This window comes from Drosophila subobscura, chromosome J (genome assembly GCF_008121235.1).
Source record: "Drosophila subobscura isolate 14011-0131.10 chromosome J, UCBerk_Dsub_1.0, whole genome shotgun sequence".
Taxonomy (NCBI): Eukaryota; Metazoa; Arthropoda; class Insecta; order Diptera; family Drosophilidae; genus Drosophila; species Drosophila subobscura.
This window is the reverse complement of record NC_048532.1, coordinates 22,876,610-22,891,151: the sequence shown is the minus strand read 5'-3', so window position 1 is coordinate 22,891,151 and position 14,542 is coordinate 22,876,610. Positions and strand designations below refer to the sequence as shown.

Sequence of the window (14,542 nt, the reverse complement as noted above, 5' to 3'; positions counted from 1 at the left end):
AAATCAAGAGTCAAGCTAGACCCAGGGAGAGGCAGAAAAAAAAGAACGAACGAGGCTGCCAGAATTTATGGCTCAACACATCCTTCGATGGCATATGGCGGCCGCACTTTTGGCCATAAATTATTCTCAGCAGAGGCATAAAACATTATACATGAGTGGCTTTTATGCAAAGAAGCTGAGCGGAGACGGCCCCCACCCGGACAGATGCCCCTCTAAATTCGCTAGAGGAGCAACAAGTTGCGGAGCGCCACAAGGAAAGGAAAAAGGAAACATTGCGTGGGGCTGGCAAACTTTAAGAGCGAAGCGGAAATTGTTGCACGCCTTTCAGGCCAGGCAGCCAGACAGCCAGACAGGAGCGGGGCCCAGACCCGGGGAGTGATTTATCTCCGCGCAGAGCAAACCAGCAACCCGGCACTCCACTGCCTCAAATGGAAGCTGACGTTCATTAACAATTCATTAAAAGCCACCAGCTGAAAATTAAACTCCAACTAATCGCGGACACTTATTCCCAGAAGTTGGGGTGCTCAAAGAGGGTGCCACAAATCGATGGAGAAGTTGGAAGAGCAAAGGGAAAGACTGGGAATAAATAAAAGGAAACTTTTGAGAGATTTTCCCTTAATTAGAATCCCATTTAGAGCATGCCAAAAATGCTATTCTACATTTCCCGCAGAGTATTCCCACGTGCCCATGGGTTCTTTTGTGGCATTACAGAGCCGCCGCAGCTTTGAAATTGCTGCACATGAAATGAGAAATGCACAATTATAATTATGACTATTTAATGGTGCAGCACAAACACAATCAATAAGCAATTTCCGCACTTTCCCGCAAACTCCGATGACATTTTCATTGGCTGCGACACGTGGCACACGGACGCACATGGAAAATGTTTGCAAATGCTTTGTAATTACTCATAAATATGCGATGAGGCTGCCGCGTTAAATTAGCTTTGTGTTTATGTTTATGTTTATAGAAATAGCAAAAGCAAAGAGCAGGAGCCACTCCAGCAGAGGCCCAAACGAAACTCTTCCGCAAATGAACGCCTCAAATAGAAATCGAACAAAAATGGAACAGAAATAGAAGCACAAAATGAAAGAAGGCAAAGGAAAGGTCAAGCCTCGCGGCGAGGGCCAACAGCTGAGAGCTGAGAGCAGAGATCCGAGATCCGAGATCCGAGAGCCACTTGACATTGTCCGAAAAGCGAAACTGAAGCAAGACCCCAGAGAGCAGAGGCGCTGGCTCCAGCTCGGCCACTCGAGTGGCCACTCCACAGAAGTGTCTTCGCTGTCTCTGCTGCCTCGTCTGTTTGTTTCTTCTCCAATTATGAGACTCTTTTGCTGGCTATAAATTGAGCGACTGGCCGGCAGACAGGCACCAAGCACCGCTCAGGCAACAGCAGCAGCAGCAACAGCAGCAGCTCGAAATCCCCCAAGAAACCAAACCTAAAAAATGGTGAGCAATGGCTGGAGGATGGGGACTATCTCCTGCACATCCTGTGACTCAATCTCCGCTCTCTTTCGCTCTCTCTCTTGCAGAAATTCTTCTCGCTCGGCAGTGTCCTCGCCCTCTCGGCCGTGGCCAGCGCCGCTCTGGCTGCCCCCCAACTGGAGGCTCGTCTGCGTCGCGATGTCTCCGAGCTGGTGGATCCTGCAGCAGCAGCAGCCGCACCCGTGGAGTACCTGCCGCCAGGCATCACCGAGTCCGCGCTGCTCGAAGAGGAGCCACTGCCAGTGGAGGTTGAGGCCGAAGCTGAGCCCGAGGGCACCGTGCTGGGCGGCGAGGGCTACGAGTACCGCACTGTGCGCCGCCTGAAGCTGCGCCATCGCAATCGTCGCGATGTCTCGCACTTGGGGCAGGCTCCGGCCCGTCGGTATCTGCCGCCCAGTCAGGCCTATCTGCCGCCAGCCAGCGATCCTGCTGCACCCATCGACGACACCGAGGACACCGAGGAGGTGGTCTCCGCCGTGGAGCCCAAGCTCGCCCGGCAGTATCTGCCGCCCGTGGAGGCGAGCACCGAGGCTGCGCCCCAGGAGGAGACCACACCGCTGCCGGAGGAGCAGCCGGAGCAGCCGGAGCAGCCCGAGGCCGAGGCCGATGTCCGTGTGGTGGATGTGCCCACCGACGGCGGCGCCGGGCAGCTGCTCCAGGACGGCTACCACTACCAGCAGCCGGCGGAGATGCCCGCGGAGCTGCGCGAGGCGGCCCGCGAGTACCTGCCTCCCGTGGAGGATGAGGCCGTCGTCGTCGTGGAGGGTCCCGCCGATGGCCAGAGCGCTGTCCTGGCCAACGATGGCTATCAGTACCGTGCCGTGAGGCGCTACAGGTTCTAGCTGCAACTTGCCCCGCGATTTGCCTTCCCTTTGGTCGCTCCTTTTGTTTGTTTTTGTTTTTTCAATAAAGTTTTGAAAGTTTTCTAAATGCTAAGCAAGGAAAATCATATTTGGGGCGGCAGCAGCAGAGGCGCCCCAAGCAAACGTCACACATTACGCATACGCCCGGCTGGCTGACTCCCGCATCAGTGGAGCTTCCACCCTCCCCCTGAAGCTGCTGTTCGTTGCGTATTAAGCCAGCTCATCCTGGTTTAGTGGCTATCAAAGGCACATCCTCGTGTGTGCACGCTCGTCTGTCCCTCGCCAATTAGCAGGATTTATGTGTGGCAATCCCTCCTCAGCCACAGCCTCAGCCACAGCCTCAGCCACAGAGAGAGTTCCCCTTAAGCCTTTCAATATGGAGAATCATTGCAGCTCTTTTTATGGCAACTTCTGCTGCTCTTCCTGCTCCTGCGTTGCCATGAGCACCTTTGGGGGCGGCTTAATTAATGCACTTGCGCGTTAATTCAACTCAATGGCAGGAGGCAGGAGGCATGGGGCAGGCGGCAGGAGGCAGCCAGAAGAACAGCATTAAGTGCTCACTCAAGTTAAATTACTTTGACTGATGAGCGAAGGAGTAGCAGCAGCAGGAGGACATGCAGGACACTGCCATTCAGGAAGCGAGAAGCAGATAATGACCAGCTCGACATTTTTGCACAGCAGCAGGAGCTTCAATCCTCTTCCATCATTCACGCGCTTTTTGGTTCCTCTTTAATTGTGAAATCAATTGTGCGAAATTCAATTAAGAATCTTTGCAGCAGCAGCAGGAGGAGGGAGAGCAAAGGGGGGAGCACCCAGGAGGAGAGTGCGTCCTCCCATCGCTGCTTGAGGCATTCCCAATTACATTCCAACAGCTGCACAAATATGATCAACTTTTGCACCGCATCAGCATGGCCATCGTCATCATCGTCTCATCGTTTTGCCGCTTGTTTTCTTTTTGGTATCCAAACTCCCAAAGTAGGGGGAAGGGGCAAAGGCCTGGGCTCTGCCTCTGACAGCCCGCTTATTGCGAATTGTCACAGAACTGTCTTCCATTCGAGACACGGAGACACGGAGAGAAATATCACAAATCAAAAGCAAGAAGCAACAAGCATCAAGCGGTCACAATCGTCTCCTTTTCGCTCCGTTTCGTTTCGTTTCGAGAGGGTCCCAGTCCGCCAAAGGACTGGCAGATACAGAGACTGAAATGTTCGGCCCCAGGTAATCAATTTCACTTGTGGCAGGGGCAGGGAGCACACATGGAGTGCGAGAAAGGATGTGGCCATATCCATGTCCTCGCTGCAAGTGACAGACAGTCTCTCGCCCTGTTGAAATGCCATCAAGAATTATTGTGCATATTTATAAATTTTATTTCACAGAGGAATCGCTGCAGGACATTTACGAGCAGCAGCAGCAGCAGCAGGAGCTCGAGGAGCTCGAGGAGCAGCAGAATGAGCATCGTGGATGGCAGGACTTCCATGCCATGTGCTCGCAATATTCTTATGGTTTTTGAACAGCTCCCCCACTGGCATTTCATGCACGCTTCGTCTCTTAAGCGGCGGCCATAAAAACAAAAGGATGCGAGCGATGGCAGATAGCAGGCAGGAGACAGGATCCAAGAGCTACTCGCAGTGGGGGCTACTTGGAGCTACCTTTACGCGGGGCCACATTTGGCGCTTGTCTAATTGAGTGCCGGAAATAAAGATGCAAAGTGGCAGACTGGCAGATTGGAGACACTTTTTATGCAGCTAAACCCCAGGTGAAAACCAGAGCAAACCCCACCCAAAGTGCTGCATTTGTCACCTGATTCGTTCGTTGGTTTTTGCACACTCATTAAGCATCCACTCACTCGCTTACAATTATTGAATAATATTTAAATCAGCTCTGGCAGCAGGGGATTAAGAGTCAGCAGCAATCTGGACTGCAGTCTGGGCATAAAAACCATTTGATGCTCGGCGGCTACTCGTACTTTTTGCCACCCAACCAGCAGTCCCCGGGCCATGGCATTTTATGCAATGCAAACACTTTGACTTAATTAAAGTGGCAATGGCAAACAAAGGCATGGAGCAGTGCAGTGCGGTGCATGTGGGAGGAGGGTTGGGGCAAACAACGAGCAAAATTCATTGTTTTGATAACTCGCACACAAAATTGCCTTTTGCCTTGGCGAAAAACTCAGCCCAAGCCCCCTTTAAGCCAACTGAAATTACACAAATTTCTGTGGTCAAGCTATTAATTTTGAGCAACGCACAAGAGTCGACAAAGGGGAAAGATATGCATAGAAAATGTGCAGCAAGTGCTGGGAACTCCTGGTTCCATTTTCGTGTGAAATTATAGTTTTAGGACCGAAAAGTAAGCCTCCTGGCAGCAAGAGAGATTCGTAGTACCAGTGCCATCAATGGGCAAATGAACTGAAATTTGTGTCCGCCTTTTGCCTGGAAATGAATTTGGCTAAAGGGAAATCGAGAACATGGCAAGGCATGGCCCGAGCAGAGAGCTTGTGTGGCAGTTGGCAGTTGGCAGTTGCTGTGTGCTGTGTGCTGACAACATACTTTTGTGGGCAAAATGAAAGGTTGCAATGAAAAATGATTTCCAGCCAGGCAGTTTGGGCTGCCGGCTCTGCCTCTTTGTCCCCCGCTGCGTATGCGCAACACAGAATCATGTTACACAAGCCAGACGATGCCCGACGATGCCTGATGCCCATGCTCCTGCTGCTCCTGCTGCTGATGGACTGCCTAGATGTGCCCCCTGTAAAGCTAGGTCTTAGCTGCACAGAAACAACTCTCTAATTAGTGATGCGAAAATGTTGTGTCCATAACTGCTGCTGCTGCTGCTGCTGCTGGTCGTAGGGTGCGGTAATCCGAGGCGGCATTGCTGCTGCTGCTGCTGCTGCTGCTGCTGCCATCCAATGTTATGCTGTCCGGCAGGCATGGCCTAATAATTAACCAATTACCTGGCCGCACTTCAAAGCGCCAGCTACCCCGAACCACCCGGAGAGTTGGGTCCTCCAGCCTCCAGACTCCGCCTCGCCGCCTGTTGCTGCTCTGACCAGAGGCCGCAAAACTTTCATCTGCCAAGGGGTTCGAGGAAGGGAGCGTGCTGGCTGTGGTATTCATTGCTTATTCATAGCTCACTGACACACAAGTGAGCGGCCATTAACGAGCGGCTCCTTGCCGGGAGACAGTGGAAGGAGTCTGCGAGGATGGTCTGCAGCAGACAGCAGACGGCAGACGGCAGAGATTAACCCGGATCAAGTGTGTTTTGTGCCCGAAAATCGAGTGGAAAGTACAAATGAGCAAATGGCAGAGGAGTTGGACTTCCACTTGGACTTTTGCTTCATTTTCAAGAATTTATTTACATCTCTCACCCAAAGTGTATCAACAAATAAATGGATCTCCCGCTCAGAGTGTTTATTCATAGACAGCAAAGGCTAAAGCGGGGCTCTAGGTCGAAATCTCGCATTACTTATGGATGAAAGTACTTTATGGCCGCGTAGACTTTCCCACCAGCAGTCGCGGAAGTCGCTCAAACTAATGAAAATGAGAGGAAAAGCAGCAGCAACTCTGGGGAGGAGGTTGTGCGCGTGGCCTAGAACAGATATCAGAACTGCTCCTTGTGGGAGGTTTGGCAGGGGCAGGGGCTGGCACACGTACGCTGCTGGCTCAGCCGCAGGACTATTTCCACCCCCGAAGCAGAAGGAGCAGCAGCAGCAGCAGCAAAAGGACTGCCAGAAGCGGGGGCTGGGCAGTCCACAGTGAAATAAAAAACGCATTTTGCGTACATTTCGATGTGAGAGGCAAGGGTGGGGGGCGCAGGTCGCCAAAAGTCGGATTCGCATTTGGAGCAGGGATCCAGGGCCACAGCCGCAGCGTCAGAGTCTTGTGTCAGGTGCGTGTGCGGCACTCATGAGTGGCACTTAGTCTCGCCTAATACCCATCATTAGAGCATTTAACAGGAAACACGTGACACTGCATGGCAGCCAGCTCCAGCTCCAGCTACAGCTCCAGCCAGCGTCCACCTCCAGCTGCCACCCCTCAGCAGATTCGGCAGGAAAAACACTTTAAAAATTGCCCATTTTCACACCCCAAAGGATTTGACAAAGCTTTTCGGCTTTTAAAGGGGCCTGTCACGAAGTGGGAGTGGCAGGGCGTGGGCCGAGGACTGAGCTCCTCCAGCAGCCAGCAGCCAGCAGGCGACAGCCCGACACCCCCCAGATACAGTGGTTCACCTCACTGATTATGCGTTGGCTTTTGCTTCTGCACTTCTGCCGGAAATGTAATTAATTTCGAATTATGCCCACTGTCTAAGCTGAGAATAAACGACTTGCCCGTACCGTGGAACTACGTAAAACGATTAAGGGGAAACTGTGTTTGAATTTCCCGCAAAGGCGCGCAAACGAGCAGTGCTGTGAAGCGACACAGACTAGTTCATTTTCATTCTGGAACTGAACTATGTTATTGCACTGTTAAGTGAACACTGCTTTGTCGCTTAACAGCACATGCAAGCAGTTCTGCGCTGCTTGCTCTTTGGCGCTAAATGTCTCCAATTTCAAACGAACTTAATAATTAATCGTTTTATTTAATTAATATAAAGCTATTTGGTTGACTGTAGCACTTGCAACGTACGTTAAGCATTTAGAAAAACAATCGTAAGAGTTACAAATTGTGTGTGTGTGTGGGTGTGGGTGTGTGTGGGTGTGTGGGTGTAGAGAGGTGCTGCTGCTGAGGTTGGATTAAAAGTAGAAAAATGTAAATCGAAAAATACTTGAAAGACATCCCTCGATGCTGTCCGGCATCCTGCATCGCCTGCTCCTCATTTGGTACGAACTTTGTACATTTGACAAACATTAAGAACTAACACAAATCCGCCGCCAGATTCAATGCATTAAGTGGACTAAAGCAGCGAGGAGGGTCGAGGCCAGGAGTGCGGTGGATGCGGCCAGTGAGGCGGCAGCGGAGCGGCAGTAGTACTCATCGCAGTTGGCATCGGCGAGGGTCTTGTAGCGATGCAGCACCTCGGACCAGTTGCAGAGCCCGACGCTGCACCAGTCCAGCTGCACGGCGTCCTGGTTGAGGAAGAAGACGGCCTTCTCCTTGTCCAGGGCCGCGGGGCAGTCGTACTTCACGGCCACAAAGTTGGCCGCAAAGGGGCCCAGGAGGCTCGTCTTCCAGCGCCGGTTCGTGAGGCTGTTGTAGTTGTCGGCCCGCAGCTTGATGTCGTCCTTGCGCACGCCCAGCGCCGTGATCAGCGTCTGCAGGCCGGTGGTGTGGCCGAAGTGGGCGATGACGTGCGGCGACACGGGGTTGCTCAGGTGCGTCAGCATGTCCTGCACGAGGCGGCAGTTGAGCCGCGCCGTGTCCTCCTCGAAGCCGTAGCCCGAGCCGTAGTAGTACTTGAGGTCCTCCGCGTACTCGAAGACGGTCACCTGCTCGGGCAGGAAGGCGCCGCACCAGACGCTCGTGCGGTCCACCTGCCACGCCTGCTCGTAGCGGCACGTGTCGTACATCAGCAGGATGTCCGCCTGGTCGAGGGTGTACAGGTAGCTGGGGGATCGAAGGAGAGTCAGTTGCAGCCTGCCACTGCCAAGGAGCGCGTGAAAGTCTCACCCCAATCGCGTGGAGATGTCCGCCAGGGTGCTGTTCCACAGGGCGGACTGCGTGTACTTGTGGTACTCGGAGCCCTCGCCCTTGTAGTTGAGCTCCTTGTAGCTCTGGCAGTAGTCGTAGGGGCGCAGCAGCAGATCGTCCTTGGGTATGTCCACGGGATGGGCGGCGTTCCCCGTGCCAAAGAGGCCCTCGGCAAAGGCCTTGAAGCTCTCCGTGGTCCGCTGCGTGTCCGTGTGGCGGAACTGCAGGGCAAATGGGGATGATTATTGGGAGATCCTCAGGGGGGGAGCTCCGCTCCGCTACGCTCTCACCTGGTAGTAGGTGTCGTTGTAGTGCCTGGGCAGGATGCTGGGGTAGTAGCGCTGGTAGAGCTTGGCCGTGCCGCGCAGATCGTCGTAGCCCTGGCTGGTCAGGAACTCGTCCATGTCGGGCGTGATGCTGCTGTTGCCCTTCCACAGCTGAATGGCAATCAGATCCTCGGTGCACAGCGCATTCGTCTCCGGCTTGGTCTTGGCCTCGCGATAATTCTTAACGATTTGGTCGCGCAACTGCGTAGAAAGGAGAGATTAAGCTGTGGCAAAGTGTGGAGCATCCTCCACTCACCTCTATCAGCCGCGAGGCCTTCTTGATGGTGCCCGACTTGGGCAGCCTGGTGCCGTGCCTGTGGAAGATCCACATCTTCTTGGCCTCGCAGCCGGGCACCAGGTACTGCTTGTCGATGTTGCTGCTCTTCACGATCTGGTAGGCCGTCTTCGAGGCAAACTGCGCCGTCTGCGGCCTGTCCGAGTCCTTGCCGAAGCAATAGTCCTCCTGCCCATCCACCCCCAGGTGAGGTGCCACCAGTGGCACCAGCAGCAGCAGCAGCAAACGCATTTTGTCGTCCCTAGAGAGAGGAGACAGAGAGTTGAGCAAAAGGGTTGTGTCTACATCCTTGCAGGGGAACATCCTTGAACTGTCGCCCAGCCCTAATGGACAGGAAACAGGACGAGTGTCATATGTGTGTGTGTGTGTGTGTGTGCAGGAATGCCATCAGCCCACACACCCCACACCCCACAGGATAGGTGTGGCATTTAAATTGCTTCGCTGGCGTCTGGCAAGACGACTATCAAGGAGGGGCCTGCCTGGCCACAGAATCGAAGCGCCGAATGGAAATTCAGTCAGTCACAGGAAATGCCAGCACACACGCACCCACACACACACACACACACACACAAACACACACACACACACACACACACACACGGACAGAACCTCAACTCTGTGCCCTAAAAATTAGGCTAATGATTCGCTCCCTTTCTGACAAATTGCTGCAGTTCCTCCACGTGGCCAAATGGCACCTCAAAGCCAGCGCCATAGCCCCTTCTCCCCCCCGCCAATCACCTCAATTAGGTCAGTGTAGAGGGACAGGGGCAGGGGCAGGGGCATGGCTCATAAAAGTTGTTTGTAATGTTTCAATTTAGCATCAAAGCATCGTGGGATGGCGATGGCGATGGTCTGGCCTGGGACCGATGCCCGCATCCACATCCCCAGCATTGACTAAGCAAACGAGAAGGGTTCGCTGCAGCCACAGGGTCTCTCTCCCTCTGGGATGATGTTTGTCTGGCTGTGTGACAATAGGCTGCTCATTAAACGACACTGACACGAATGTAATTCGAGCCTCAGCCCAAACACCCCCATCGATTGAGCGATCGATTGTTCAGGCAATTCTATTATATTAGATCTACAATCATAGTTCATAAATAAGGCAGAAGGAAAGCAAGGAAAGATGAGCGAAAGATTACAGAACACTTGAGAGCGACATTCACGGGTCTTCGTGGCCCATCAATGAGTTCTATGCAATTCCCTGGGATCTCTCTCTCTCTGAATCATCTTCTATGCCACTCTCTAGCATCCATTAAGTAGTTTTCCATCGCACTTGGCTCGCTCTGTGGGCGCTGTCTCGCTATTCCACAACTACTCCCCCGCCATTCAATCCCCTGCGAAATCAAATCAAATTGTGTATAAAATGTAAGCCCATAAAATAAAGAAGCAACAAAACAGTGAGCTAAACTAAAGGTTCGTTGAATTTCCGCTGAATTTCGTGCCTAAACTCATATTGGAGAATTTATCTGGAATGTTGTTTCAACTTTCAAATCGAATTACAATGAATTGGTTTTATTTTTCCGCTGCTGCTGCTGCTGCTGCTGCTGCTGTGTGGCACGATGGCTTTTAATTTGAAAAATGCATTTGGTAAAAGCCCGAAGCCAGCTTCCAAAATAAATAGATCCGACTGCCAGTCAAAACAGCCACAAAACACGCAAAGAAAATAGAATGAAAACAAATAAATTGTAGCCGAAATAAGAGCCAGAAATAGAACGAAGCAAATTCTGTGCTCTCTGTTTTGTGTTTAGTTTGGATCTTGTTTGTTTGCATCATCCTCGATCGATTGCCATTGCCTTTGCCCCAACAGAACTACTCGCAATTACACTACGCTGGGGGAGGTGCTGCAACCTGTTGCCCCATGCCCCACGAGAGGAGGGAGAAGAGAAGCTGCTGCCCTGCCACCAAGTGACGTCATTTGGGCATTGCATTGACAGCTGCAATTAGCCTGGGAATTTATAATTAAATGCGAATGTACATAGATGTATGTACTATAGATTTCCCCCTCCACCAACCGATCTGTGCTGTCGTGGAGGAGCGGCGGAGCACACATCGAATTTGCTCATCCATTTCCATCTTTGGATCTTTTGCATCTTTGGATTTCAAGTGCAAATAATTGCACGACTCGCGCCCCTCCATTGGATGCACTTTTTGTGCTTCGATACGGTCCTCCCCCCCCTTAGGCACCCACTCCTCTAATCAATTGAATGCCTTGCCTTTGTTTCTGTTAGTTTTCTGGGGGGAAGGCCCTTGCCTTTGGTGTGTTTTCCCAATGCGAAATTAAAATTCCAATTCCAACGGCCTCCTCCAGTGGAGATCCCGCAGATCCAAAAGAATCTCAAACGAAGATTCGCCAACATTTCGAAACTAATTTAATCTCTCGATAATATTTCTGATTCTATTTGTGTAGGAGCGTGCGTGATATTTGGCCAATTCCCTGGCTGCTTTCCGCACATATTTCCCGCGTTCTGGTTCTGTTTTTCTCTGGGTTATTTGGAGCGTAACATAAATCAAAAACAGAATTTCGACTGCCAGAACGGACACACCAGAAGTCATTGCCATTAGTCGAGTGTCCAAATCAGATTCATCATTCCACCAATTGGTGGCGACCCACATCCAGACACGGATCCCCTCCAGCAGATTGATTGATCAAAAGATCGTTGAACTTTCCCCGCGGTGAAAATGATGTAGTTCTGAATTATGAAACAATAGATGAATAGCATCAGCATCAGCTGTGGCTGTGGCTGTGGCTGTGGAGCAGCAGACACTTTCGATTCAATTTGTGGCCCAAAGTTAATTGATTAAACACGCAAAACGTCAGTCAGAGCGCTTCGCGTGCTGCCGTGAAAACTGTCCAACGAAGGAAAACCGAAGCTCAAACTGCCGTGTGCAGTTTGCATATTAATTAGCATATTTTCCTCGTATTTGTGCGCAGATCTGTGCTGCTGCGAGTGCCATGAGTGCGAGACAGCCGCGAGGCGAGTCCACCAGTTATCGCAATGATGCTCCAAGCGCAATTCACTTAAAAATCCCCAACACGTCCACGGAAAATGGCACAAATGTACATACATACACATGTACATTTATCATGAATATATTCCCTATATGAATGGCCATTAAGCCGTGCCTGGAAATGGTGGATCGACCGGAACATGCATTCACTGCGAGCATAAAATATTCTAGGGACAAGGACAAGAATCTGGTTAATATTCAGAGAACGTTCTCCCAATGCCTGGGAACTATGCGAGCCTCCTCCAGGGTACTCCCAGAGAATGTTTAATGGGAAAGAGAGAGAACTACGCGTAAAGTGTTTAATTTATCACTTGGGGGCCCATGCCCGTGGCGACCTTCTCCCCATTACATCAGATCTGAGATCTGTCTGGTCTGGCCTGCTCGAGTCTTGTTCTGTTTGTTGGAAAATTGTCTAAATTATGCCGCCTGGCTTGACCTCAGAGACGAAGCAAGTGTGGCAGAGGCTGGGGAAGGGGCAGGGGCACACGCAGATATTTCCCCATCTTGGCATTTTGTAAGAGTTTTCCAAATATTTTGTTGTGAGTTTTTGGCAGGCGGAATCTGTCCGACCAAAAATAGAACCGCTCCTCGCCTCCAATGATATATTAACTAATTCCCATTAAACATCAACGAAAGTGCTTCGGGGCCGCAAGCGCAACTATTTTTGTTTGAAATGAAAGGAAAGTCTTTTTTTGTATTTTGTATTTTGCGCTTTTCCGCGGTTAAGGTTAAGTGAGCGGCGGCAGGGGGGAAATGAATGCCAAAATGCTCTTGGCACCAAGTCAAGAGTGAAAAACTTTTGACAAATTCTGCAATTTATTTGAAGCGAGTGCGCGGGAACCCAAAAGGGGTGGGGAGAACACGAGCAAAAGATCGCGTCACAGCGAGAGAGAGCGAGAGAGAGGGAGAGAGGCTGAGAATGAGAGAGCAAAGCAGAGCGGGGAAAACAACGTTAGAATCGAATTGACGTTGTTGTGTCTGTAACCGGTTCTGTTCCCTCTCTCTCTCTCCCTCTCTCTCTTTGTTGTTCTCAAACATTTGCTTTTCGGAGGTAGTTGGCCCACTTAGGGCTGGGCCTAGACTCAACCCCCCCACCACCACACCACCTGCCCACATCAGGTAGCCGCCAGGGCAAACAGTGTCGTCGACCAGGGACCGAGAAGCCGTCAACTAGCCAAACCGCAGGAGAATTCCAGCATTGGTTGTAACACAAAATATTTGTACACACATTTGGTGGAAAATGAAGGGAAAATGTAGGCGAATATTTGATGCCCTTCTACACCCATGAAAGTTCCCTGACATTGTGATCCCGATCCAAGCACTCGCGACTTCTATGGGCCAAAGTTGAAGTCGTTTGATTCGGATCTTCATGGGGGGAGCTGGCAGCCAATCTGCATCTGCTGTCCCTGCGTGTCTGTGCCAACGTTCCAGTCACAGTCGCAAGACCCTCCGCGGCAAGGGCATACAAATAAATTAAATATTTAATGTGCCTAGCGTGCCGGGCCCTGCCCCTTGGTCGTCGCGTGGCCTAATCGTAAATCTGGGAATTCTCCCAGGGAGCAGCTCCTCCAAGATGTAGGAGGACGAGGACACTTGTGTCAACTATTTGTATATGTAATTTGCTTATCTTTGTGCCGCTTTTCGTTTCATGCCACGAGCTTAGATTAATCGTGTCCGCTGTCCGGCTAATTATTTTGATTGTCTTTTGGGTTGCGTTTTTGAAGCGCGTGCAAAACGCAGCAGCAGCTCAGGCTCAGGCCCTAGCCTCGTTTTTTGACTCAAAGCAACTGCCTGCCCAGCTGCTAATTTGATTGCGAACTCAACAAAAACGCGAATTCACAGACATTTCTAACAGTAAACTGAGATCCCCTGATTAGATCATTGAAGCTCCTTCTCCTTCTCCTTCTCCTCCAACTGTGGCTGCTTCCAACTTTCTTTCAGGCATAAAACACAAAAAATGTAAGTCCCACGCTGCGTGGAAATGGAAACCCGAAAAGAACATAAGGAACCAAACGGAAAAAAACACAAGACAAGAAAACAAATTTGTTACCAAAAGCTGATTAATGTTGCCACCACACCGCACCCCGCACACCCCGCACACCGCACCACTCATGTTTCCAGAATTTTTCATTCATATGCAAAATGAAGACGAAACACCTGCGAGGGCAGCCCGCGAGCCCTGCTCAGATTGAGGTAAGCATTTTGCTAAGCTCATCACAAAGTCACGAAAAATGCTCATACTGTGGGGCGGCGGGGAGGCGTAGCATGTCTTCGCTTATATAAGCTGACAATAGATAATGATTGCCGAACCGAACAGGTTTCCCACTCAAGTCAGTTTCTAGCGCTGCGATCGTTCGAAAATAAACTCAAAATTGGCTTGCTTGGCGTCCACGCTGCAGGTGCAGCTGACAGGCGAGGGAACATCTGTCCCACAGAGAGAGAGAGCGCAGCTATCTGCCTCGTTTCTAATGGTTCTCTAATGGTTCAATTAAATGATTTATACGAGTCGAGTCTATTCGCATATGCCAAAAACTATCCCAACAATTTGAACGCTATATTTATGGCTTGCTTGTTGCGGATGTTTATGGGAAACTCATTCAAATGGCAGACAGTTAATGCTTCGTAAATTGTATTCATTATTCGCATTTTATGTGAAATTTAACTCAATTTCTTTAGCGACACAAACACAAACACACAACAATTATATAGATTTGGCACACACCTAGTTGATGCGCACAGTTTTGACTGTAGAATTTGTTAAGTTGGCCGATTCGTTTGCCACAATTTAACGAACAAATAACTAAACCGCACGCGAACCCGTTCAAAATGGAAATAAAGCCCGCGACGAAATCGGCAGCCTTATGTTGTCTATCGTCTATCGTTGTAGTGTGAGAACCAAGGTATATTCAATAAGGGGTATGGAAGAGCTCTGCCACTCAACTG

At 50.8% G+C, this 14,542-nt stretch overlaps 2 protein-coding genes across 3 annotated transcripts; one reads left to right on the top strand and one right to left on the bottom strand.

Annotated features, from left to right (window-relative positions):
* Positions 1–1,523: 1,523 nt before the first annotated feature.
* LOC117894167 lies at positions 1,524–2,327 on the top strand (the record flags this gene model as incomplete). The annotated part of the gene is made up of 1 exon (XM_034801068.1): positions 1,524–2,327. A coding segment is annotated over one exon (804 nt), but the record flags the coding sequence as incomplete, so codon positions are not given.
* A 4,573-nt stretch (positions 2,328–6,900) lies between these two features.
* On the bottom strand, positions 6,901–14,446 carry LOC117893323 (multiple inositol polyphosphate phosphatase 1). 2 transcript variants are annotated; one of them, XM_034799911.1, is made up of 5 exons: positions 14,322–14,446; positions 8,552–8,831; positions 8,260–8,496; positions 7,949–8,190; positions 6,901–7,885 (listed from the first exon to the last, which is right to left on the bottom strand). In XM_034799911.1, the coding sequence occupies exons 2-5, from the start codon at positions 8,819–8,821 to the stop codon at positions 7,219–7,221; spliced, it is 1,416 nt and encodes a 471-aa protein (XP_034655802.1). In that variant the 5' UTR covers positions 8,822–8,831; positions 14,322–14,446; the 3' UTR covers positions 6,901–7,218. The 2 variants fall into 2 exon arrangements, with proteins under 2 accessions (XP_034655802.1, XP_034655803.1); XM_034799912.1 differs by having other exon boundaries at positions 8,552–8,828; positions 14,322–14,433.
* Positions 14,447–14,542: the final 96 nt, after the last annotated feature.